General features: G+C 55.6%; 1 protein-coding gene across 1 annotated transcript; it reads right to left on the bottom strand.

The window, feature by feature from the left end:
* Positions 1-379: 379 nt before the first annotated feature.
* EPHB4 (EPH receptor B4) lies at positions 380-17,665 on the bottom strand. Its single transcript, XM_043456541.1, has 17 exons — positions 17,175-17,665; positions 14,572-14,645; positions 14,070-14,357; positions 12,956-13,352; positions 11,098-11,253; positions 10,581-10,913; positions 10,135-10,259; positions 9,288-9,453; positions 8,223-8,325; positions 7,938-8,002; positions 7,712-7,825; positions 7,348-7,595; positions 4,117-4,332; positions 3,673-3,822; positions 3,049-3,242; positions 2,702-2,857; positions 380-1,483 (listed from the first exon to the last, which is right to left on the bottom strand). Exons 1-17 carry the CDS (start codon positions 17,224-17,226, stop codon positions 1,354-1,356), a joined length of 2,967 nt encoding a protein of 988 aa, XP_043312476.1. The 5' UTR covers positions 17,227-17,665; the 3' UTR covers positions 380-1,353.
* Between the last annotated feature and the right edge of the window lie 6,352 nt (positions 17,666-24,017).

Raw genomic sequence — 24,017 nt, 5'->3', positions numbered from 1 at the left:
CACCCCAGCAGATCCCCCTCCCCACGCCAGGGGGCTGTAGGACCAGGGCCCTGAGCTCTGGCTAGGCCTCCCGTCTCATAGAGCCCCTCAGCCAGGGTTCGGAAACCAGGGCGGGTGGGGTGGGGGGGAAGAAGGGCAGCCCCACCCCGGAGGTGCCCCGGGCTCTTGGCAGAGCCATCTGGAGCCGTTAGAAGCAGCTGCCGATGACTCATCTCCAGTGCCCCCACCCCACCACCTCAAACACACCCTGGGGCTGGGATCCAAGCACCCAGCCCCCGCCCTATCTCCAGACCTCCGACTCCTCTCAGTCAGCCTGGCTCAAAAGCCCCTCCATACCAGAGCCCCCACTCCACAGAAGTCTATTCCATCACCCGCAGAGTGAAGACACTTCCCATTTTCTTTTATTTATACAAAACAGTCATTTTAAATATAATTTAAGAACCCCTCCAAGCACCGGTGTCTGTCTCTGCTTTCCACCACTTCCCCCCCAACCCCCGACACGCCCTCATGGACACAGCTTGGGGGTACTTGGGGGGCAGGGAAATGTCGGGGGGTTGTGGCGTGACCAAGGCACTGTTCTGGAAACAAGACACAACGACAGGTCCCTGTTTCCACTTGGGCCGAAGAGGCAATGATGAAACAGGTCCCCTCTAACACAAAAAGTTACGACAAGGACTGTGGAAAACAAAAAACAAAAACCGAAAAAAAGGGAAGGAAAGATAAGACCAAAAACAAAAAATTAAAATTCAAAAACCTTCAATATGAAGGCAGCAGATGGGGGAGGGGCATTTACAAGGGAAAACTGAGTTCCGCGGAGACAGCAGCAAGGTTGCGACGTCCAAGTCCAATGACTTCGCCACTGGGCCATGACGCCCCTTCCCGCCTCCCCAGCTCGCAGGCTCCTCCCCCTTCTCTTTGGTCTGCAGGGCCCGCTGCCCTTCAAGGTGAGGGGGGGCACCTGGGGGCCCTAACTGGGGATCGAAGGGAGGCTGTGGAGATCCTGCCCAACTAGCCCTGGGATGCTGGCAGACTCCGGGGGCTCCTTTTCCTCCCGTCACACCCAATCCTGAGGGAAGGGCTCCTGCACCCTCGGTTTGGGGTCCCCCCTCTCCCCCGCGGGGGGTGGGGGGAGTGTTATGATCCCACACTGCAGAATCCCCAAATCCTCTCTCTCCAAACAGCCAGCTTCCCGTCCCCATGGGTTCAAAGTGCAATCCAGTCAGTGGGGCGTGGGGATGGGAGCTTCTTGCGTACCCCCCCACCCGACTCTGCCCCAGGAAGAAAGGGAAGGGATCCCCGGGCGCTGGAGTCCCTGCCGCTCCAGAGCTATGGAGCCAGGCATGCAGATGAAGTTCAGTACTGGGGGGCCGGTGCTCCCGACCCGCCTGGGGCTCCAGGCTTGGCCTGGGACTTCATGTGCTGGACACTGGCCAGGATTTTCTTCTGGTGTCCCGCCAGAGTGACTCCGATTCGGAGCAGGTCCCTGGGGGAAGAATGAACAGCTAGGTGAGACCACTAAGCTCCCAGGTCATCTCTCCTTCAAAAACCCGTCCCGCCTCAGGCGTGCCAGCCAATCAGAATGGCCAGCGGGGAAGCGGGTAGACGTCAATAGTTGTCGGGCAGTTTCCGGGGGTGGGGGCCGATTTAGGCGCCCACCACAGTTCTGCGCAGCCGCAGTAGGGGGCGAGGCTAGGTACCCGCAGGGATAGAGAAACAAGGGGTGGAGGGCTGCGCCCTGGATGCTGAAACTAGAAGGAAAGGCGGAGAATCAGGGAAGAGGAGGAACGAAAGGGAGAGAAAAGCCCATAAAATGAGGTTGGCGAAAGACTGCTTCAGAGGACAAAGAAGTCAGAAGGAAAAGTCTCCCGGACAAAGAAATCAAAAGGAAAACTCAAAAGGAGAAAGAGAGAGGAGGAGCTGGGTGGGTGGAGAGAGGAATGGGCGAGAGAGCGGACAGAAACATACTGCTCCCAGCCCCCGTCCTGATGCGGGGAGGCTGAGATAAGAAAGAAGCGAGGAGAAATGGAAGGCAAGAACCCATGTCAGTGAACCCGTCAAGGGAAGGCTCCAGCCAGTCAGGGAGGAGGGGCCCAGACCTGCTGGGACAAGACTGGCTTCCCAAGGAAAGGGCCTCTTGGACCCTCTGTGTCTGGATTTCTAGTCCTTCTATTTCTGTGATTCAAACCCGGGGGTGAGAGGAGTCCTTGGGAGAGGAATGGAAAGGTGGAAAGGAGGACCAGGGAGAGGCCAAGGAGGGAAAAGCAGTATTTGGAAGGCACTGGAATTGTAAAACCATTTAACATTAAAGCTGGAAAGGATTTCCAAAACCCAGGCCAACCTTCTCCTTTTATGGGTGGGAAAACATCCAGAGTTGACACATTGTTAATGTGAGAGCAGGGTCTGGAATGTAGATAGAGGCACAAAGATAGACACAGATTGCAAGGCGGGAGCGAGATGGCCCAAGGCCGAGGTGGTGCAAGGGGGTGAGGGGGGCACAGCTGACCTGGAAGATTCCCGAGCTCTCAGCCCCTGCAGCTGTTACTGTTTTCAGGGGGAGGGGCTCTAGAATGGGCACCAGAAGCTGACCTCAAAGGCCCCTGCTTAAATTGTGGGCCTGACTCTGGTCACCCAGATTCCACCCCTCCTGGCTGCCTGGCCCTCACCACCGCCCCTTGGCCCCCCGGCTCCCACCACGACTTACTCAGTGGAGATCTGGCTGACCAGCTCGAAGGAGCCAAACCCAGCGGCTGCAAAGCTTTCTTCGTATCTTCCCATCTTGATGGCTCGAAGCCACTCTCCCACGGAGCCAAAAGCTGAGTAGTGAGGCTGCCGCTGATCCAGGAGGGGGTGTGAGGCCCTGAGGGGCAAGGATGCGGAGGATACCCTGAGCACCAGCGTGTGTCAGGGTGGGGATGCAGAGCCCAGGCCTGGAGAGGCGGAAAGAGACCATCCCACATCCCACCGAAAGGATGGATATTTCTGGGGGGGAAGCAAGGTTCTTGGGGTGGCACAATGTGGGAAAGAGGGTCCATCCTCTGGGGTCCTCACCCGCCGTTCTCCCGGGCCACGATTTTGAGGCTGGCAGGGTTCCGGATCATCTTGTCGAGGGCGCTAACCACCTGGGGGAAGCGGGGCCGCGCATTCCGGTCTTTCTGCCAACAGTCCAGCATGAGCTGATGCAGGGAGGTGGGGCAGTCTGGGGGCGGGGGCAACCGGTAGTCCTGTTCAATGGCGTTGATCACCTGGAATGATGGGTGGAAGCAGCACTGGGTGAGGGCGTCAAGGGGAAAACGAAGCTGCTGAAGGACCCCAGGGAAGTGGCGACTTAACAGACGCTGGGATGTGTGCTGCAGGCCCCTAGAAGGGCTAATCTAGGGGTGGTCCTCCCGGCCAGGGCCCAGTCTGGCTGTGGCTCAATGTCCTAGAAGCTCTTGAGCTATGATCCAGACATGTAACCTCCCAAGCCTGCCCTCCATCTCCACCTCCGTCTGTGACCAGATGAGCTGTTATCAAACTCTTGACACAGATCACCTCCTCACCATGCCACCCTCACCACCTCAAGGACCCAACAGTGATGAGCTCTCTAAGAACACATCCCCCGCCACCCTGCCGCCCCACATCCCAAGAGACAAGAGATTCCAGGGCAGGTTGGTGGGACCTCGGGATACTTACATCCTGATTGCTCATATCCCAGTATGGCCGCTCCCCAAATGACATGACCTCCCACATGACAATCCCGTAGCTCCAGGCATCACTGGCAGATGTGAACTTCCGGAAGGCAATGGCCTCAGGGGCTGTCCAGCGGATGGGAATCTTTCCTCCCTAAAGACGGGGGAAGACAAGGTGAGTTGAGGGACTCCCAGGACTCAGGCATTCTGCGTCTCCCCCAGCTCAGGCCTCCTTTCTTTCGGTGCCCCAAACGGCCAGCTCCCCAACTCTGTTCTTTTCCTGGACTCTTGGCAGTCAGGTTCCTTAAGCTGATCCCCCAGCCCCCACATCCACAATGTAGGTCTGCTCCTACATCCTGGCCTGGACCAGAGCTGTCAGTCCCTCAGCCTCCTGCCTTTCCAACTCGGCCCTAAGAACCTAGATCACATGGTTGTCCCCCAGCCTCACCAGAGAGCTCGTGTAGGTGGGGTCGGAGGAGTTTTCCTCCAGGAATCGGGAGAGGCCGAAGTCTGAGACCTTGCAGACGAGGTTGCTGTTGACCAGGATGTTGCGGGCGGCCAGGTCTCGGTGGACATAGCTCATCTCGGCGAGGTAGCGCATGCCTGATGCGATGCCCCGTAGCATGCCTACGAGCTGGATCACAGTGAACTGGCCATCGTTCAGCTGGAGATGGAAACGGTGGGGGTGGCAGTTAGGACTCCCCTCTTTCCCTGACATTCTAAACCACATTTATGGGACTTCCCTGGTGCTCCAGTGGCTGAGACTCTGCACTCCCAATACAGAGGTTCCAATCCCTGGTCAGGGAACCAAGATCCCACAAGCTGCAGCTAGGGGTTTGCGTGCTGCAACTGAAGATTCTGAAAACTGCAACCAAGATCAAAGATGCTGCATGCCACTACTAAGACCGGGCACAGCCAAATAAATCAATAAAAACAAATACATTAAAAAATAAAATAAACCGTATTTATCCCTTCCAGACCCATCTCACTCCCACTTGTAGAACAGGTGTGCTGACATCCCAGGTAAACCCCTTCTGCTTTATTTTACTGTTGAATTCTCTCAGTTCTCTTTGCAGTATCGTGACACAATGCTTATAACTTGTTCCTGTTTCAGATACATGCACTCAAGTCTCTCGTAATTAGATTATAAGGAGCCGGGAACCTACTGTATAGCACATGGAACTCTGCTCAATGTTACTTGCCAGGCTGGGTGGGAGGGCGGTTTAGGGGAGAATGGGTACGTGTCTATGTATGGCTGAGTCCCTTCGCTGTTTACCTGAAACTGTCATAATACTGTTAATCGGCTATACCCTAATACAAAATGTTTCAGTGTTAAAAAAATAATAAAAATGAAAATTTAAAAAAGATTATACTTTCTCCCACTTAACCTAGTACAGTGCATTCCATCCAGGAAATATTAGACAAATGGTTTGGATCTAACACGTTCTTTTTATTTGACAGCAACAGAGCAATGAAAGTTACGAGTGTGCTCTGAAGACACCAGTCTCCAGATGGAGAGGTGTGCCTTGGCATTGATCCAGCCGCACTCTCGCTCAGCCCTCTTGGACCAACTGTATATAGGATGCAAGAGAATGGTGAGGAGTCAGGTGTGATTGGTAACCACAGCACCAAAACCAAGGTCTAAAGCCTGACCTTCACCTTCATAGAGCCTGCTCTCATCAGGTAAGCCCGTCAGTCATGGATGGTTAACTAAGCCCGTCCTCTGGGTTCAGCTAGCCTGCAGGGGATTCTTAGCAGCCCTGCAGGGACAGAATTCTGAACCCATCATCCAAGTCTGCACCTGCTCCATGCCTTGCATCTCAGTTGGTGGCCTCACTTCCAGGCACTCAGGGTAGAGACCTCGGAGTCTCCACCATTCCTCTCTCCCCACTGTTCACAGCCTAAGATCCATCAGCAAGTTCTGCCGGCTATGCCTCCAGAACACACCCCAAACCCAACTGCTTCTCCACACCCACTAGAGCCCCCACAGCCTGCGTGACTGCCAGTCTCCTCGTCGGCAGGCTTCCCTGGTGGCTCAGCAGTCAAGAATCCGCCTGCAATGCAGGAGACCTGGGTTCGATCCCTGGATTGGGAAGATCCCCTGGAGAAGGGATAGGCAACCCACTCCAGTATTCATGCCTGGAAAATTCCATGGACAGAGGAGGCTGTCCTCCTCTGCCTCCTCATGCCAGAGGAAAATTCCATGGCAGGCTACAGTCCTTGGGGTTGCAAAGAGTCAGACATGACTGAGCGACTGACAGTCCTGCTGATATCCTCCCCAAAGCTTCCTCTTTTGGTCTTCTAATCACACCCACAGTTCTAAGGCCACAAGACCCAGCCACCAACTACGACGTGATCCACCACTGCTCCTCTGCTGACCTGGTTCAGCTTCACCAGCCTTTCTGCTTCTCGAACGCACCAGATCCCGTATACTCTGGGGGGGCTCTTCAGTCCCCAATATGCTTCCCCCCACCCCCATCTTCTCACGGCTGGCTTTCTCATCTACCTAGATGCCATCTCTTCTAAGACAGACCCCCTTCCCTCTCCTGCACCCAGACAATGGAACAAACTCCCAAATCCACAAGGCACTGCCCCAGCATCTGCCGCAGCATCCCTCGTGACGGGAGCTGGGCAGCTTGTGTTTCCTAGTGCAGTACCGTGGGAAGTACACCGTACCCCCTGATGGAGGCTGACCACAGATGTAGAATCCTGAACTTATCACAATGTTAGATACAGCTTCCCTTACGGGAAACACAGAGAAACAAGCTAAATGACCCCACGAGGAAGAATCCAGTCAATCTAGAAGGTAACACATTCGAGTGGACAAGTGGCCCAGCCCTTCAGCCTATCAGAACGACAAAGGACTGTCCTGGGATGTAAAAAGACTCAAAACAGTAACCACCAGTGCGATGGTTGATCCTGAACTGGATATTGGGACATGTTGGGGACAACTGGAGAAATATGAGTATCATGTAGGTATTAGGTGATACCAGGGGGTTTTTGTCATTCTGTTAAATGCAGCATTGTTTTTGCTATGTAGAAAAAACTTTTGGGGACTTCCCTGGTGGTCCAGTGGTTAAGACTCTGCACTTCAAAAAAAACCAAACAAAAGAAAAAAAAAAGACTCTGTACTTCCCCTACAGGGGGCACAGGTTTGATCCCTGGTCAGGGCAGTGCCATAGGCCGCGTGGCATAGCAGAAAAAAAAAAAAAAAAGTTTTGTTTTTTTTCAAAAGATGCCTGGTAAAGTTTAATAAAACTTCATACAATTTTGTTAAAGTAGCAAAATTGAGCTCTTTCCTCTCATTTCTATGAGCCTGTTTAATTTTTTTCACATCTGAAATTTTGTTTACTTTCTATAAACGCTTGCTTGTACTTGTTAACTTTCAGCCTCCCGCATTATACCAGCAGCTCGCCAAGAGCAGAGACGTTCAGCGCTCGAATTCCTGAGGCCCCGGATGGTGGCGGGTGCAGAAAGAGAAGCTCAGTAAATATTTGTCTCAAGGACAGATGACAGCTCCTCCAGATCCCGGGGTCGGCCGGCCCCAGGACTCAACCTTCCCTGGTGGAGGATGAAGGGCTGAGGGGCAGCGACACGGGACCCACCATCTGTCCTGGGCTCTGAGCTGCCTGACTGTGCTGGGGGAGGGCAGGGTGGACTGGGGTGTTGGGGGGCTCACCCGCAGGAAGGAGTCCAGGGCGCCGTTCTCCATGAACTCGGTGAGGATCATGACGGGCACGCTGTTGGTGACCACGCCCTCCAGGCGGATGATGTTGGGGTGCTCGAACTGGCCCATGATGGAGGCCTCACTCAGGAACTCCCGCCGCTGCCGCTCAGTGTAGCCGCCTTTCAGGGTCTTGATGGCCACGCAGCTCTCCTTCTTCCCAGGGGCCTTGAGGCGCCCTCGGCACACCTCCCCAAACTCTCCTTCAGGAAGAATGCTGAGGGTCAGCTCTCCTCTTCCGGGGGGTCTGGCTGGCCCTGCCGTCCACCCCACCACCAACTCCACCCTCCTCCCCGGCACCCAGGCTTTTTCCGCTCACCTGCACCAATCACCTCTTCAATCTTGACATAGGAGACATCGATCTCTTTTGCAAACTCCCTGACAGCCTCATTAGGGTCTTCGTAAGTGAAGGGGTCAATGTAGACCTTAGTACCTGGGGAATCGCACGGGGCCCGTTAGCCAAGAGGTGACTCCCACTGCACTCAGATGCCCTGGGCTCACAGCTCTCGCCCCAGCCCTGAATCCTTCAGGAAGGGCCTACCCACCGTGCCCGATGAGATACTGGCCGTGTTTGTCCGAGTACTCAGCTTCTCTCCCGCTGCTCTGCTTCCTGGAGTGGATGGGACAGAAGAGGTAAACTGAGTCACGTGTCCCAGAGGAAACTGAGTTCCAGAGGGAATGCATGGGAAGACAGGAGCAGGAGTCAGAGAGGATTCCAAGTGAAAGCAGGTAGGGTCCCTGGATATCCAGGAAGCCTTGACCTGGAGCAAGAGGGCAGGCGGTCAGCCCCAGGGGTTTCACTAGGGCCTCCCGGTGCCCAGGACGCTCACCTGAGGCAGAGAACTGCGATGACAATGACCACGAACACCAGCAGCACGCCCACGACCGCCGTGCCTGCAATCAGGGCCAGCTGCTCCCTCCAGCTCTCATTCTCTGGAGGAGAAGAAGTGAGATCAGGGAGACCCCGAGAGCTCATGGGCTCCACTCGGGTCCCTCAGGGCCAGGGAAGAAGTCTCCCGGCCTGAGTGGGTTTGATTCTGTTCTGTCATAAACACTGGTGACCACAAAAAAGTCCCACTTGAATAGGAGGTACCTAAGGCTAAAAATGAAAAAGTGGAAATAACCTAAACATCCGTCAACAGATGAATGGATAAAGAAAAATGTGATAGCCACTCAACGGAGTATTTTTCGGCTACAAGAAGGAATGAAGTCCTGATATAGTCTACAATACGGGTGAACCTATAAAACATTATGCCACGTGAAAGAAGCAGCAGCCAGTCACAAGACTGCATCGTATGACAGCATGTGTATGAAAGTTCAGAATGGGCAAATCTAGACACAAAAAAGTAGATGAGTGTTTGCCGGGGGCTGAGAGGTAATGGAAGGGGTATATGTGTCTTTCTGAGGTGCTGAAATGTTCTAAAATTAATTACGGGGATGGTTGCACAACTCTGTGAATATATTACAAGCCAATGAATTATACATTTTAAATGTGTGAATCATAAGGTAGATGAATCATATCCCAATAAAACTGTAAAAAAAAATTAAAAGGTTTAGGACAAAAACCCTTGGGCCAGCATATAAAAACTATCAAAGTGTCACCTCATTTAATCCTTGGGAGCCCTGGGAGAGAGGCCTCCTATTTCCATGTGTTGGATGAGAAGGCTGGGGCTCAGGGGTCAAGTTTTTGCTAAAGGTCACATAGCTGGAAAGCCGCTGAGCGGGCCTTCACACCCAGCTGTTGGATTTGGTTTCTGTGTCCCATCGCCAGGCCAGAATGCTTCGCGGTGCAAAGAAAAGCAGGAGGGATGTGACTTCAGGGGTCCTGAGAGCCAAGGCCTCCTTGCCTGGTGGGGGACAGCCAACCCCAGGCACGCCCTACCCCCCAGACTCACCGTCCAGCTGGGTCTGGCTGTGGTGCTCCTGGCCAAAGGGCCCGTAGCCGGCCTCGGAGCGTGCCCGCACCTGGACCAGGTAGCTGGCTCCCCGCTTCAGTCCCCGCAGCTCTGCCCGGTTCTCTGACGTCTTCAGGAACCGCACGCTGCTGGGGCCCTCAGCGCCCTGTTCGGGAGGACAGGGGGGCTGGTCGTAAGCCAGGGCCCCCAGATTCCACGGCTCTTCCCACCTGCCTTCCCCTGCCTCCATCACTAGCATCTCCACCCTGTTGTGAGACAGGTGAGGCCTTTGTGCTCAGTTATGTATGCACTGGGGCTTCCCTGGTGGCTCAGCTGGTAAAGAATCTGCCTGCAATGCGGGAGACCCCTGGGTTGGGAAGATCCCCTGGAGAAAGGAAAGACTACCCACTCCAGGATTCTGGCCTGGAGAATTCCACGGACTGTATAGTCCATGGGGGTCACAGAGTCGGACACGGCTAAGCGACTTTCACTATATATGCACTGAGCTGTGTGTATTGCATGAATTACATCATTTAGTCTTGGTAGCCATTCTGTGGGGCAGGCTCCATTATCTAGCATTTTTTTGCGGGGGGGGGGGCGGGCATCCTGCTTGGCATGCAAGATCTTAGTTCCTCGACCAGGGAAGTGTGGAGTCCTAACCACTGGACTGCCAGGAAATTCCTTTCTTAAGCATTTTACAAGGAAAACATGAAGCTCATAGAGGCCAAGAGATTGACACGAGATCATTTAGCTGGTATATGGCAGATGCCTGTAATTCAGGTGTCCCGGCCTCCGGAGCAGGTCCCACTGCCCACCTCCACCCCCCAGGGCGGGGCCTGGTTCTCACCTTCTCATGGTACTTGACCTCGTAGTCCAGCACTGCTCCGCTGGGCGCCCGGGGAACGGCCCATGCCAGGCTCAAGCTGCTGGGTGATGACCGAGTCACCCGGATGTCAGACACTGGGGGTGGCACTGCAAGAGACAGATGCGCTGGGGCCCTGGAGCGTGGCGGGTCTGGCCCTTATCTTCCCCAGCTCTCCCTCTGCCGGCCACACTTGTCTGGGTCCTCCAGCTGTTTCGGGATTTCCTCCCGGCTCTCTCTGAACTCTGGAGCCCGCCTCGGCATCTATTTAACTCTCTTTCTGCCTCTTGCCCCAAGGCCTTGACCCAGTGTTACTTCCTGGGAACTCCACTCCCCAGCTGCTGCCTTTTCCCTGCCTCAGGCCTTTAGACTGTCCACCCCCTTGCTGGCCTCTCCCATCCAACCACAGGCTGCCCCCAGTCCCCACTCACCCTCGCGGTCAGTGGTGACATTCACAGCCTCAAACGGGACCGGCCCACTGGCCAAGGAGGACACCCCATTCAAGGCGGTGACCTCGAAGGTATAGGTGACGTCAGGACGCAGCCCGCGAATCGCCACCCAGGGCTCCACCAGGTCCCGGGGACCGGGGTTGAAGGTCAGGTCTCCCCCGCAGGGCGTGCAGGACCCACCGGGGCGGCACTCCCGGCAGCGGAGTGCGTACGTGAGGTCCTCCCGGCCGCCCGACTCGAGGGGCGCGCTCCACTCCAAGCGGAGGGCGGAGCCGTTCAGGCGGGGAACCACGCTTCTCGGGGCGGACGGTGGGGCTGCGGGAGACCAGGGCGTCAGGCGGAGGCTGAGACAATGGCAGGGCATGGGCAGTGGGGACAGACCGGCAGCCACACTGACATCTTGTGTTGACAGGGCACCAGGCCAGGGTCAAGAGGAGGAAGGCATGGGTGGACGGGGGCTGGGGTGAGGGGTCCACCCCAGGGGTCACTGGTCACTTACTGGTGCAGGGCGCACTCCGGGGGTCTGTGCTGGCCCGGAAGTACCCGATGCGACACTGGCAGATGGACGAGCCGAGGGCGTTAGAGTGGCTGTTGGCTGGGCACGGCTGGCAGGACCCCTCCCCGGACAGGGGCTTGAAGGTGCCCTGAGCACAGGCTGAGAGAGAGAAAGCATCCATCAGAACTTGCATCAAAGACATTCAGCGGTGGGGTTGGGGCTGGAGATCCAGGGGGAAGAAAATAACATTCAGCGGTTATTAAAGGTGCATGAGGGACTTCCCTGGTGGCCCTTTGATTAAGACTCTGAGCTTCCACTGCAGGGACTGCAGGTTCGATCCTTGGTCAGGGAACTAGGGTCCCACATGCCACACAGTGTGGCCAAAAAACAAAGTTGCATGAGGTGCAAAGAGGGAAGCAGGGAGTGAGGAGCTCAGAAACCTGGCCTCTAAGAGAAGACTTTCCTCCAGAGCAAGGGTCTGAACCCTGGCGTGCACCCCTCACCATCCCATGGCAACCTGGTGAAACTCAAGACCCTTGCTCAGAATAATGATTTTAAATGTACACCACCAAATACACAGATTACCAATAAAACCAAGTAAGTGAAAATACAAAGAGCAAAACAGGTGGAGAAGGGAATGGCAACTGACTCCAGTATTCTGGCCTGGAGAATTCCATGGATTTAAGAATAGATACTTGAAAAAAAAATACAGGAAGAAAAGTTCGCAACATGGCAAAGGGTATGTTTCTCTATTAATAAGATACAGCAGCAGGACTGACAGCCAACGAAATCCTGAAGTCGCAGAGAGTGAAAACAACATTTTGCCCTTCTTGCAAATCATCTCTATTGAGCTGTGAAAACCCCCAGCATTTCAATGGGGCCCAAAGCTCAGGTCTTGCTCTGACCGCTGAGCTGTGACTAACATTCTAAAAAGAAATGACCAGTTTCAGGTAGAGATGGGTGAAAAGGAAAACCCATCTTTTTTTTTTTTTAATTCCACCAAAGTTAACAGCACATTAAAAAGCAGAAACATTACTTTGTCAACAAAGGTCCGTCTAGTCAAGGCTATGGTTTTTCCAGTGGTCATGTATGGATGTGAGAATTGGACTGTGAAGAAAGCTGAGTGCAGAAGAATTGATGCTTCTGAGCTGTGGTGTTGGAGAAAACTCTTGAGAGTCTCTTGGACTGCAAGGAGATCCAACCAGTCCATCCTAAAGGAGATCAGTCCTGGGTGTTCATTGGTAGGACTGATGTTGAAGCTGAAACTCCAATACTTTGGCCACCTCATGCGAAGGGCTGACTCATCTGAAAAGACTCTGATGCTGGGAAAGATTGAAGGAAGGAGGAGAAGGGGACAACAGAGGATGAGATGGTTGGATGGCATCACCGACTCAAGGGACATGGGTTTGGGTAAATTCCGGGAGTTGGTGATGGATAGGGAGGCCTGGTGTGCTGCAGTTCATGGGGTTGCAAAGAGTTGGACACGACTGAGCGACTGAACTGAGCTGAAAGTTCACAGATTCCCTCATCCTATCTACAAAACCCAGATTAAGAACCTCTGGTCTCGAGAACAAGCTGAGTGAGAATTCAGTATCAGTCAATTAGAGATAACCATAATGAATAGGACTAGAGTTCATGAAGCCTCTGAGTCCAACAAGGTCCCCTAGCCCAGGAGCAGGTCCCGAAAGCAACTGCGTGGAGTCAGGAGCAAGAGCGTGGAAGTGATAGAGAGCTCAGAACGGTGCTGGGGGTCCTGAAAACACACCCTCCAGTAACTGAGTGCCCAGGAGAGCAAAGAACGTTCAAACTGGAAATCCTGAGAAGCGGGTCCGCAAGCAGGGTACCGGCCCCCTCCCCTCACCTCGGCACTTGGTGTTGCCCTCAGCGGCCTCGAACCCTGCATTGCAGCTGCAGCCCGTGACCGGCTGCTCGGCCCACTGGCCGTCTTCCCGGCAGTAGAGGCTGGGGCTGGGGCCGGGGGCTGGCATGGCGTCGGCCACGCAGCTGCCGGCCACGGGCACCACCAGCTCCCGCGGCACGGTCTCCGGGAAGTAGGTGAGGTTCACGGTCTGCTGGGCGCACTTCTTGTAGAAGAGGTGCAGGGACAGCAGGGCCATGCAGGCGCCCTGGTCCTGGAAGGCCAGGTAGAAGCCGGCCTTGGTGAGCGGGCCCAGGCGCAGCGTCTTGACGTTCACCTTCCCGGTGGCCTCAGCCCCAGGGCGCTTCCGGGTGAGGTGCTCAGCAGCCACTGTGTCCACCTGCCAGGGCGGGAAGAGACTCACTGCCACAGTCGTCCACTCCCCGAGGACCCCGCGGGACTGTCTTTTGCCCAGGCTCGCCCTCTCTGTGACCTTGCTCAGTCCCTGTTCCAGAACCTTCTCCCCACCTTACCCGTCGTGTGCTTTCTTGCAGGCCGCAACACTGTCCATTCACGTTCGCTGAGTCCAGCCTCCCCCTGCTGTGCACTCACTCCCCCTATAGACACTTATCAACACCTATTCTAGGCCAGGCCCCGGACTCTGTGCCCAGGAAACAGAAAGGAAGGAAATGCGGAAAAGTTAAGGATAAGTTAAAGGTATAATGAGTGCGACAGCAGGCGGACCCCAGAGCTGGAATCACAGGACAAGTAGGAGCCGGGTGGGAGAGGCAGAGAGAAGGCACTGCAGGGTGAGGCATCAGTTGGTGCAAAGGCTGTGAAGGGGCGAGGTGGGAATGCCCTGGGACCCACTGGTTAGCACTTCACACTTTCACTAACAGGGCATGCGTTCAGTCCCTGGCGGGGGAACTCAGATCCTGCAAGATGTGCTGGCCCAGCCAAAATAAAAGGTGTAGGGGGGCGCCGAGGTGTACTTGCCCAGTGGAGTAGACTGGCCATTCCACCTAGCAGACCACCCGCTTCCCTCCTCAAACCGGGGGCCTCCTGCTTCCATCCCCCAGGCCAGACCCCCCCCTCCAGCCCCGGGGCGCCTGGGTACCTTGATGTAGGGGTTCTCCATCCAGGCTGGCGTGTGGGCCGTGGCCGTGTCCGCGTCGCTCTCAAAGTAGAAGACGGTGAAGGTCTCCTTGCAGGAGCGGCCGGCCCTCGGCAGGGAGAGGCACTCCAGCATGGTGAAGCGCAGCGTGGCGTACACGTGGACGGCCCCGCGGCGGGGGACCCAGCCCGTGCGCAGCCAGTGGGCCAGGCCTGGGGCCCGCTGCAAGTCACACACCTCGTAGGTCCGAACGCTGTGCTGCTCCTCGTCCAGGCCGCTCAGCTCCTCCCACTGTGGGGAGACGGGGGCTGCTGAGCCGGTGGGCAAGGGTTAGTTCCAGGGTCTTTGCCGTGAAGCCAGGAGGGAGACTGGGGGGACCCTTGTAGAGCGAAGGCTCAGACGACACCTGCCCTGGCTGCTGAGATGTGGGGGTTGGGTGTATGGCGCCGGAAGCAGCAGCACAGTGGCCCCCGCATCGGTTTTCCTCCCGAGCCCCAGCTCTTACCTGCCCACTGTCCACCTGAGGGAACGTCACCCACTTCAGATCGGCAGTTTCCAATTTTGTGTTCAGCAGGGTCTCTGAGACAGACAGACAGACAGAATCAGTCGGAGCTTGGGAGAGACACAGGAAGACCTGGGAGCTGACATAGACAGGCAGGCCGAGGTCCTCTGCCCACCCTCCCTCCCGTCCCCAGATTTCAAGCCTCTTTTCTGAGTGCCAGCCCCGCCCCTGACAGCTGGCAGGCAGGGAGCTGACCCCCAGGTCCAGGCCTCTGTGAACTGCTGTGCCCCAGAGGAGGGGAGACACAGCTGCTGAAAAGGAGAAAAACCGGCAAACAGCTCAGAAAGGGCCAAACTCTAGCCCAGACCTGACGTGGGGTAGGGGGACACCCCTCCTACCAGGGTGTCCCTCTGCCTCTGCAGTCCCTCCCCCAAACGCAAAGATGCTGTCTCTGTTCCCCCGACTCTGATCCTTCAGACCAAACACCCCAGCCCTGACCCCCCCTCCCCACTGCCTAGCTGTCCTCGGAGGAGGACATCCTGGAGGCCAGGACGCTGGGGTTCCTTGTCCTCGGCCTCTGTCTGGGGGAAGCCTCACATCTGGATTTCGTTACTGGAAAGAAGAGGGGAGGGGATTTTAGGGGTGTGAGTATGGGGGTGGTGAGTACACCTGGCTGGGCTCTGGCCTCCGGGGAGGGGGGAGGGGTGTCGGAGGTGGGGAGGGGCTCTGGTGGAAGGTGGGGATTAGGAGAACTGCGCCAGAGGAGGGTGGAGGGAGGGTAGGGGAATCCCCTGGGAGAGTGGGGAGGGGGCCGCTACAGGTCTGATGGGGAGGAGCCTGAAGCACACCTGGGCCCAGGTCCCCCTCCCCGGACTGTAGGAGAGACCGGAAGGCAGGTGTGTGGGCCAGCCTCCTCCCAGAGACCAGGTGATGTCCACTGAAGGCCGGGGTAGCCGGAGGCCCGGCCAGCCCGAGGAGAGGCCCAGGCCCCCCAGGGGTGGCAGGAGACAGCCCGGCACGCTGGGGACAGGATGCCCGGGTTCTGGGAAGCGGGTGGATAGAGGCAGCCGTCTCCACCCTCCATTGTTCCAGACTGGAGAGTGTTTTCCTGTCTCCAATTTACACACTGTCTGTTTCAGGCTGTCCTGGGCGCTCCAAGCGGCTCCCTTTTCTCTCATCCTACCGCGGCCCTGCCTGCCTCCCTCTCTCAGAGCACTTCTCTTGCCTCTCACCTCTCCCCCGCTCTCCGGCCACCTCCATCTCTCTGACTGTCACTCTGCTTTCTGTCTCCCATTTCACCTTCACTGAGGCACAGGGCCTTGGATAAAAGACTGAATGCCTGCCTCAGTCTGCTCACCTGTAAAATGGGGCTAACAATACTCCCCACCACAGGGCTGTTGGGACGGTGAAAACCCTGCACAGAGCAGCGGGCCTTGGGCTCGGCAAGCACTTAGGTAACAGGAATTCAAAGTTACTCCCTGTTCCCCTTGGCATCTTTCTTTCTCTCACCACACGTCATCCTGGCGGGTTTTCTCCCTGCTTCGCCTTCCCCCCTCTCTCCCTCTGGTTCTTTCTTGGTCTTCCTGAGCCCAGCAAGTCTCCCTTCTCCCCCACACCCTGCCTTTGATCCCCAGTCCAGAGCAGCACTGCCCAGCCTGGAGGAGACGCGTTTCCAACTGCCTTTGATTCCTTCTTTTCAGCAGCCCCCCATGGCCCACTCCCCAAAGACCCCTTTGATTGCAGGCAGTGAAGGAGGGGAAGGAGGCAACTCATTGAAAGGAGATTAGGGTTGTGGGAGGAGGGTTTATAGGGCTCTCTGCTCCCCTGCTAGAGGTTGAGGGGAGGGCAGAGGCTCATGGATAAAGTAACATTTGCAGCCTTGCAGAAAAAGTAGAAACTTAAGAGAGCCTAGGAGACAGAAGTCAGGCTGAGTTCAGGGAACAAGAGGGAGGCTAGAGTTAGGGAAAAGGACTCTGGTGGGACTGGGGCAAGGGCTGGGGTCTACATTGCATTTAAAGGGCTGGCGTGCAGCCTGGGGAAGCCAGGGCGGGAGCCTCCCTGCTCCAGGGGCCGGGAACTGGGGAGAGATTGGGAGGTTTGGAGACTTGAGTGCAGAAGGCGGCCATCCCCTACTGCGGAGGGGGGAGTTGTAGGATCAAGGTGTGAACGCTCTGGAATGGGGGGCGGGTGGAGTTTTATGGCCTAGCACAAAGTTCTGCCTGTCCTCTTGTTCCTCCAGAAATGTTTCCTCCTGTTTGGTGGAGGTGGGAAGAGGGACAGAAACTCTGGAGAGAGTTCTGCAGGTTGGAGTCGGGAGAAAACGAAAGGCTGCCAAGGGCGTCTGGAGAAGCGAGTTTAAGAGTTCGGGGAGCCGGGACCGGGGTAAGTCCCGGGACGGAGCTCGACTCCAAGTCTTTCCCAAACAAAAGAAAACTCCACTCCCCGCTGGGCCGCCTCCTCCCCGCCCCCCTCCCGCGCTAGCACTATTGGTCCGGAGCGTTCGGGGTTGGGGTGCCGGGTTAGGGGGAGACAGAGGTCGGCCCTTCCACTCCGAAGCCCCTCTTCGGGGGCCCCAGAAGGGCTGGGGTGCCCCCAAGGGAACTTACCTTCTAGGGCGGCTGCAAGCGAAGCCCAGCAGAGCAGAGCCCGGAGCTCCATGGCGCCGCCTCACTCCTGTTGGATCCGACCCGAGTTTGGGGGGCTCTAGCCCCCCCAGGTCTGAACCCCCGCCGGTGCGGGTGGACGCCGACTCCCCGCGCGGGACTCGCTCGGGGCCCTCAGCGCGGGCCCATGCGGGCGCGCCGGGCACCGGGCGGCGGCGCCCAGGTGTGGCCCCGCGTCCCCGCCGCGCGCGCAAACGACAAGGCGGGGGGCGTCTTGGCAGCGGCCGCGCCGGGCGGGCGCAGAGCTAGACGTGGCTGGAGTCGGGGTCCCTCCGGGGCCTCGGGGTCCCGCCCCAGCAGGCTGCTGGGGGTGGGCCGGCCGCTCGCGGTCTCCCCCCCTCCCTGGAGTGGCGCTGCTCGTGCCGCCGGGCCGAGTGCGCTCCGCGCCGGCGGGGAGGGTGAGAGCCAAGCGGGGAGCGGAGCGGGAGGGAGGGAGACTGCGGCGCGGGCCGGGCGGGCTGGGGCTGGGCCGGGCTGGGGACTGGGTCGGGCGGCGCCTGGCCGGGAGGGAGGGGCGCGCGGGGGGCGGGGGGAGCTCCCCCACCCCCCAGCCGCGGCTCGGCGAGGGGGCCGAGGCGCGCTGATTGGAGCGCGCGCTGCTGAATAATTCATGAGGGAAGCTGAGCGGGGCGCAGAGCGGAGCAGGTCGGGAAGTTGGGAGAAAGTTTGGAGAAGGGGGAGGGGCGGCGGGCGCCGAGCGGGGGACCGCCCGGACCTGCACCGAGGCCGTGCGCCCTGGCCCGGACCGCGCGTGTCGGGGCCGGGGCCCAGGGATGCCTGCCCCCTCCCCCGCGCGCCCCACCGCCACCGCCCCCGTCCGGGGCAGGCCTGAGCCCAGCAGACACCAGGGAGCAGAGAAACGCACCCAGCAGCTTGGAGGGCCGCACACACGAAGCCCTGTCGGACGCTTCCTGCGGACTTCGGATTCTTCTGGATTCGCCCACCACCCCCTAGTTGGCGCAGGGGACCGTGTTTGGAGGGAAACTTTTGAGGACGGAGGGGTGGCCCAGCGGGCCCCGAGGCAGCGATCTCAGTTTAGATAACCGTGGAGCGAATGTTCACACAGTCATTCAACAAACATTAAATATTGGGGACCTACTATGCGCGCAACCTAGCGCTGAAAACGTGCGGAGGAACGGGGCACCTGGGTTGAGATGGGGAGCAAGCAAGGGTAAATAAAAGGTACTTGGATCCGAGAGAAGGAGGGCCAGATTCCCAAATCATGGTCCTCTCTCTCCCACCGTCGCGTTTAGGAGGGCTCCCGCGCTGCCCTCAGCCTTGACCCCTTGGACTCGGGCCGGGTCTGATGCTGTCTGTCTTTCCTGAAGCTGTTTCCTGTCTGGCTCCTGGGGGCCCTCGGCGTGGCTGGGAGGGCCCTTCCTTTCGTGGCCATTCCCCCTCCATCTCATCAGTTAGAGGGGAGCCACAGAAAAGCAGCTCCTCCCCCCAGCCCGGTTCTGTCTGGGCACCCGTGGGGTGGGTCTTGGGGAGACCAAGACAGTACTGCAGGAGTCAGCCGTGGAAGAGCTGGAAGGAAAGAGCTTAGACTCAGAAGGCAGTTAAGGGGGACAGAGTCTTGAGCAGCCCAGGAGCCAAGAGAGAGGGAGAGAGGAGTCCTAGATGTTTGCGCGGCTGCCAAGCCCCTCTAACCCACGGTGAGGACAGCAAGGCCTGTAAAGACCTCTTGTCCCAGCGCACTTATCTTTCTGCTGCAAGTGGTGCTCCCCACACCCCTGCCCTTCCTCGTGGCCGTGCCTGGGTCCTGCTCCGGGGTGGGGGGTCACGGAGGGCAGGAAACAGCCGGCTTGGCTGGAGCCAGGCAGACCAGGTCAGAGCTGGGAATTCCCTCCTCCCTCCCCCATCCAAGCCCCGTCTCCCTCCTTACTCAGCCTCTCCTCCAGGTTATCCATCTCCTCCCGACACCCTCTGACTGCTCTCAACCTGTACTGATTCTCCAGCCTCTAAAAGTTATGTTTGTGTCTCCTCCTGGGCCCTGCCCTCAATCCCCCTCAGGCTCTTGGTTGCTTAACTCCTCTCCTTTGATGGCGGAGGCAGTTCATCATCATGGTGGGGGTGGGTGAGGGGGGGTGCATGGCCTGAATGGAAAGGAAACCCAGGTGCCCCGAGAAGTCAGGCTGGATGGAGTGATGGGCTGATGAGTCAGAGGGGTGAAGGGATGCAACAGCCCATCAGAGATTCAAACCCTGTATTTCTGACCCCTGAGCACCTCCCTCAGCAAGAAGGAGCAGAGCACCACAGGGAAGAATATACACAGTCCATCCCTTATCATGGGTCCTCAGCCCTCATCCCACAGCATGTAATCCAGTTCCTAATACCTGTTGTTAAGTCGCTGTGTTGTGTCCAATTCTTTTGCGACCCCATGGACTGTAGTCCTCTGTCCATGGGATTCTCTAGGCAAAAATACTGGAGTGGGTTGCCCTTTCCTTCTCCAGGGATCTTCCTGACCCAGGGATAGAAACCAAATCTCCTGCATTGGCAGGGGGATTCTTTACCACTGAATCACCTGGTGTTTACCAATCAAAGAGTGAATAAAATGAAACCTTTATTGAACATCTACTATATGCCAAGTGATCACTCTGCCAGTTTGCAAGATTTGTTTGTAAAACAGGGCTCCTGACCTGAAAGATCTATGCTCTGGTGGAGATCCCATTATTTCCCTCTTCCATGGAGATGATCCACTCAAGTGCTCAAAAACCATGCTCTGCCTCTTCTGTGGGTGTGAGATCATTTCCTCCAGCTTCCTACCACCCAGAACCACTTTGGAGGTAAGCTAATTCAGTATCCACAGGGTTAAATTACACAGGTGAGCATCCATGGCACTACCTGGTTTGACGCTGGCTCCGCAGACCCCAACAAGTCTCAAGCCCACCTTTCTTCATTATTAGGGCACTTAGAGTACTTTGCTGTTTTCCCACCCCAGCTGTTAGGCTATTGCCCCTGTTCCTTGTCCATGTTCGATATACTGCCAATGGCAGTACCTGTGTGGGGCACCCCCCCACCCCCAACAGCTGGTAGGGTTTTCTTTATGCTAGCCACATGGTTACAGTTGTTTGGAGTGGGCTTGGAGTTAGGATTTTTTTTTTCTTTTCTTTATGTATTAAACAACAAAGAAGCCATCCCTTTCATCAGTTGTAGAAATTGTCTCTCCTTTTCCCATATCCCAGCCCCTCCTTGTAAGGACCACCTGACTCTGTTAAAGTCTAGAGTTAAGTTTATCTGGGAGCTCAGAAAGTTTTAAGTTTAGGCATCTCTCACCTTCCAGGCTCCTCCTACTACCCGAGTTAATGAGTACCATCCATTTAAACAGTGTTCAAGGTTAGTCACAGCAGGAGAACATTTGAAGTGGCCCCAAATCTCACCCCTCTTGCACAAAAGGAATTTGATAAGAGATTTTGATGGTACCAATAATAAGTTGTAAAGCTCAATGAGATTTTTTTTTTCTCAATGAGATTTTTAGAAATTCTCAATAATGAAAGAAAAAAATTCAATCAGCCATACTAGAGAAAGAGAGAGAGAGAATAGAAAATAATAGAAAATCATAATATGAAGAGGTGGTCAGAGTTCACATCTAAGAGACAGGACATGATAGAATTGTAGTGATCTGTTGGCAGTTGTTAACTACAAATATTGTATTGTTTTTCTAGATTTTGTGATATTTATGGTGTCTGTCATCTTAACAGTGCAGCCGGTTGTGATTGCTCAATCTAAGTAAACTTTAACTTTTACACCTAATTTTATATTCATGGTTTTATTTTTGTTTTCTTAAAGCAGGTTCCCCCACATTGTAAAAACATCAGGGCCCACAAAATCTGAATCCACTCCTTACATGACCACCACAAACCTTCCTGAACTCATCACATACAAAGTTGTAATAGACACATGCTTTTATTAATATAATTTATTAGTGACTGTGTATTTGCTTGTATGTGGCTCTAAGCTTCATAAAAGGTTACATGTTGTGTTCACTTGAAGTCCCATGCAAGCCTCTCTCATAGTAGATGCTAATAAATATTTGTTGACTGTTTATCTCCTTATTGGTTAGTCTCTCTTTTTTTTTTGTTTGTTTCCCTGGGTCTTCCTTGCCATGAGTGGACTTTCTCTAGTTGCACTGCACAGCATCTAGAACATGTGGGCTCAGGAGTTGCAGTGAGGGCTTAGTTGCCCCATGGCATGACATGTAGGATCCTAGTTCCCTAAACCGGGATCAAACTTGGGGAAGGTGCATTCCTAACCACTAGATCACCAGGGAAGACCCTGATCTTTAATTTACCCAATGTTTATTTTTAGAACAATTACTATTGAAACAGGACTGGGGACACAACATGATCTCTACCTTCTAGGACTTGACAATCCAGGGGTAGAAATTGTCATAAAATCTCCACAGAACACAGGAGGCTATGTGTTGAGCATAAAGGGTGGTAGGCAGAGGGTCCTATGGGATCATGGAGGAAGCACACGGATCCAACTAACAGGTTCAAGGTGAGTTTTCTGGAGAAGACAATGCTGTCTGAATGAGTCCTGGAGGAGATTGGTGGGAAAGGTTGCTTGCAAGGCAGAAGAAGCAGCAAGTACAAAAGCATGGATGTGGTGAGACTGTCCTCAAGCTGCCAGTGTTCACGATGCCCGGTGTGGGGTGCCAGGGCAGTGACAATGGGTGAGCTGGAGGTGAGCAAGAACCAGTCTCCATCTTTATGGGACCTTCCAGAGGTGCACTTGTCCTGAGTACCTGGGGAGCTGAAGATACTTTTTAAAGCAAACTTTTATTATCCTATTATATTGTAATTTCTTTCTTTCTTTCTTTCTTTTTTGGCTGAACCTAGAGGCACGTGTAACTTACCCAACCAGGGATCTGACCCGAGCTTCCTGCAGTGGAAGTGGGGAGTCTTAACCACCCTGACTGCCAGCCAGGGAAGCCTGAGTCAGAAGCATTTTAGGCAAAGAAGTGACATCGTCAGATCAGTATAGAAAGTCCTTGCTTGGCTTGTACAACTTTGGAGAATAGACTGAAATCGATCAAGACTGAAGGCAGAGAAACCACATACAGTTCTTCAAATGACAGTGAGGGGAGAATTCAAAAGATGTCAGGGAACTAGAGTGGACAGGACCTGAAGCCTGGCTGGGAGAGGGAGGAAAACTGAAATCAAACATGATTCAAGTTTCAGACTTTGGCAGCTTGGTCAGTCAGTTCAGTTCAGTTGCTCAGTTGTGTCCAACTCTGCGACTCTATGAACTGCAGCACGCCAGGCTTCCCTGTCCATTGCTAACTCCCGGAGCATACCTAAACTCATGTCCATCAAGTTGGTGATGCCATCCAACCATCTCATCCTCTGTCATCCCCTTCTCCTCCTGCCTTCAATCTTTCCCAGCATCAGGGTCTTTTCCAATGAGTCAGTTCTTTGCATCAGGTGGCCAAAGTACTGGAGCTTCAGCTTCAGTCCTTCCAATGAATATTCAGGACTGATTTCGTTTAGGATTGACTGACTTGATCTCCTTGCTGCCCAAGGGACTCTCAAGGGCAACCTGGTAGGAGCTAATAAAATGGAGACCACAGGGGCAGGGATGGGGCACATGCTGGGCATGTTGTATTTCAGATCCCTGTGTACCTTCAGGCATCTGGGTCAGAAGTCAACTAGATCTGAGCTCATTGGGTCTGCAGCTCAGAGAGCTTTTTGGCTGGAGCTACTGGTTTGGGAGTTATTGTCACATGATGGTGATGGAAACTGCTGGGGGTGGGAATGAGGGGTGTGGAGGAGGTTGCAGAGATTGAGAAGACTAAGGAAAGCTTTACTACCTACTTCCTCTTCTTTCCCCCCAAACAAACATTATCGTATTTAAAACGTAACAACCCCGTGAGAGGGGCAGGATGGGCGTTATTATGATTTCCACTTTAAAAATGAGGCAGGCTCAGAAGGTTAAGTGACCTGTCCAATGCACTCAGCTAGTAGCCAGCAGGTGGGCCAGACTCCGCACTCAGCACCAGGATGGCCTTTCAGCCCCACCTCCAAGGACCTGGAGGACACGTGTGCCCTTTCCCTCCTTCCTCTCTCACCCAGGCCAGGCTGAGGGCACGCCCCTCTCTCTGTGGCCTTGGATGCTTTCCCTCCTGGAGCCCCTACTTCCCACTAGCCGTTAATGAGGGTGTAATTTACCCCCTAACATTCACCAGAGCCTTGCCCAGCCAGGCCCCAGTCTTGGCTCTGGGGACAGAAGGGGCCCTCCCTGAGCACTGATGGGGTGGCAGGGGGCTGAAACAGCCAGGACTGGGAGCAAGCATCAGTGCGAGCTGATCGGAAGGAAGGCAGGAGAAGGGCAGAGCTCAGCGCAGAGGCCGAGGTTGCTGAGGCTACCCGAGGCCAAGGAGGTAGAGACAACGGGGGCTGGGGGGCTGGGGGCCAGGGCAGAAAGGGAGGGGTGGGGAGGTAGTTGGGGGGGGGTAGGTAATGGGAGGCTCATTGTCTCAGCAGGGGGAAGTCTTTTGTTTCCTCTCTTCCCTTGGCAGCCTGACAGGATGTGAGGCCAAGCCCCCTCTCCACGCCAGATCCCCCCACCCACTGGACGGGGGCCCTTCCCAGACCATTGTGACCATGACAGGGATGGGGGCAGGGGCAACGGCTCTAGGAGGGAATGTAAGGACTCTGAGAGTCTGGGGGTTAGGCTACCAAAGCTCTGAAGAGACCAGAAGCCCCCGGGCTGGTTCCTGAGCTTGGCAGGGAAAGCTCTGTGGCTGGGGAGGAGCAGGAAGCCAGGCCAGGGTGGGGCCCTCAC

This window comes from Cervus canadensis, chromosome 32 (genome assembly GCF_019320065.1).
Source record: "Cervus canadensis isolate Bull #8, Minnesota chromosome 32, ASM1932006v1, whole genome shotgun sequence".
Classification (NCBI taxonomy): domain Eukaryota; kingdom Metazoa; phylum Chordata; class Mammalia; order Artiodactyla; family Cervidae; genus Cervus; species Cervus canadensis.
The sequence above is the reverse complement of the archived record's forward strand: the minus strand, read 5'-3'. Positions and strand labels throughout refer to the sequence as shown.

Excerpts from the sequence above, each read along its gene's own strand:
- EPHB4 (XM_043456541.1), bottom strand. The coding sequence starts at position 17,226 with ATGGAGCTCCGGGCTCTGCTCTGCTGGGCTTCGCTTGCAGCCGCCCTA. Across the intron at positions 7,826-7,937 it reads CCAGTATCTCATCGGGCACG|GTACTAAGGTCTACATTGAC; the intron begins GTGGGTAGGCCC and ends GCGATTCCCCAG. Across the intron at positions 7,596-7,711 it reads TGAAGAGGTGATTGGTGCAG|GAGAGTTTGGGGAGGTGTGC; the intron begins GTGAGCGGAAAA and ends TTCTTCCTGAAG.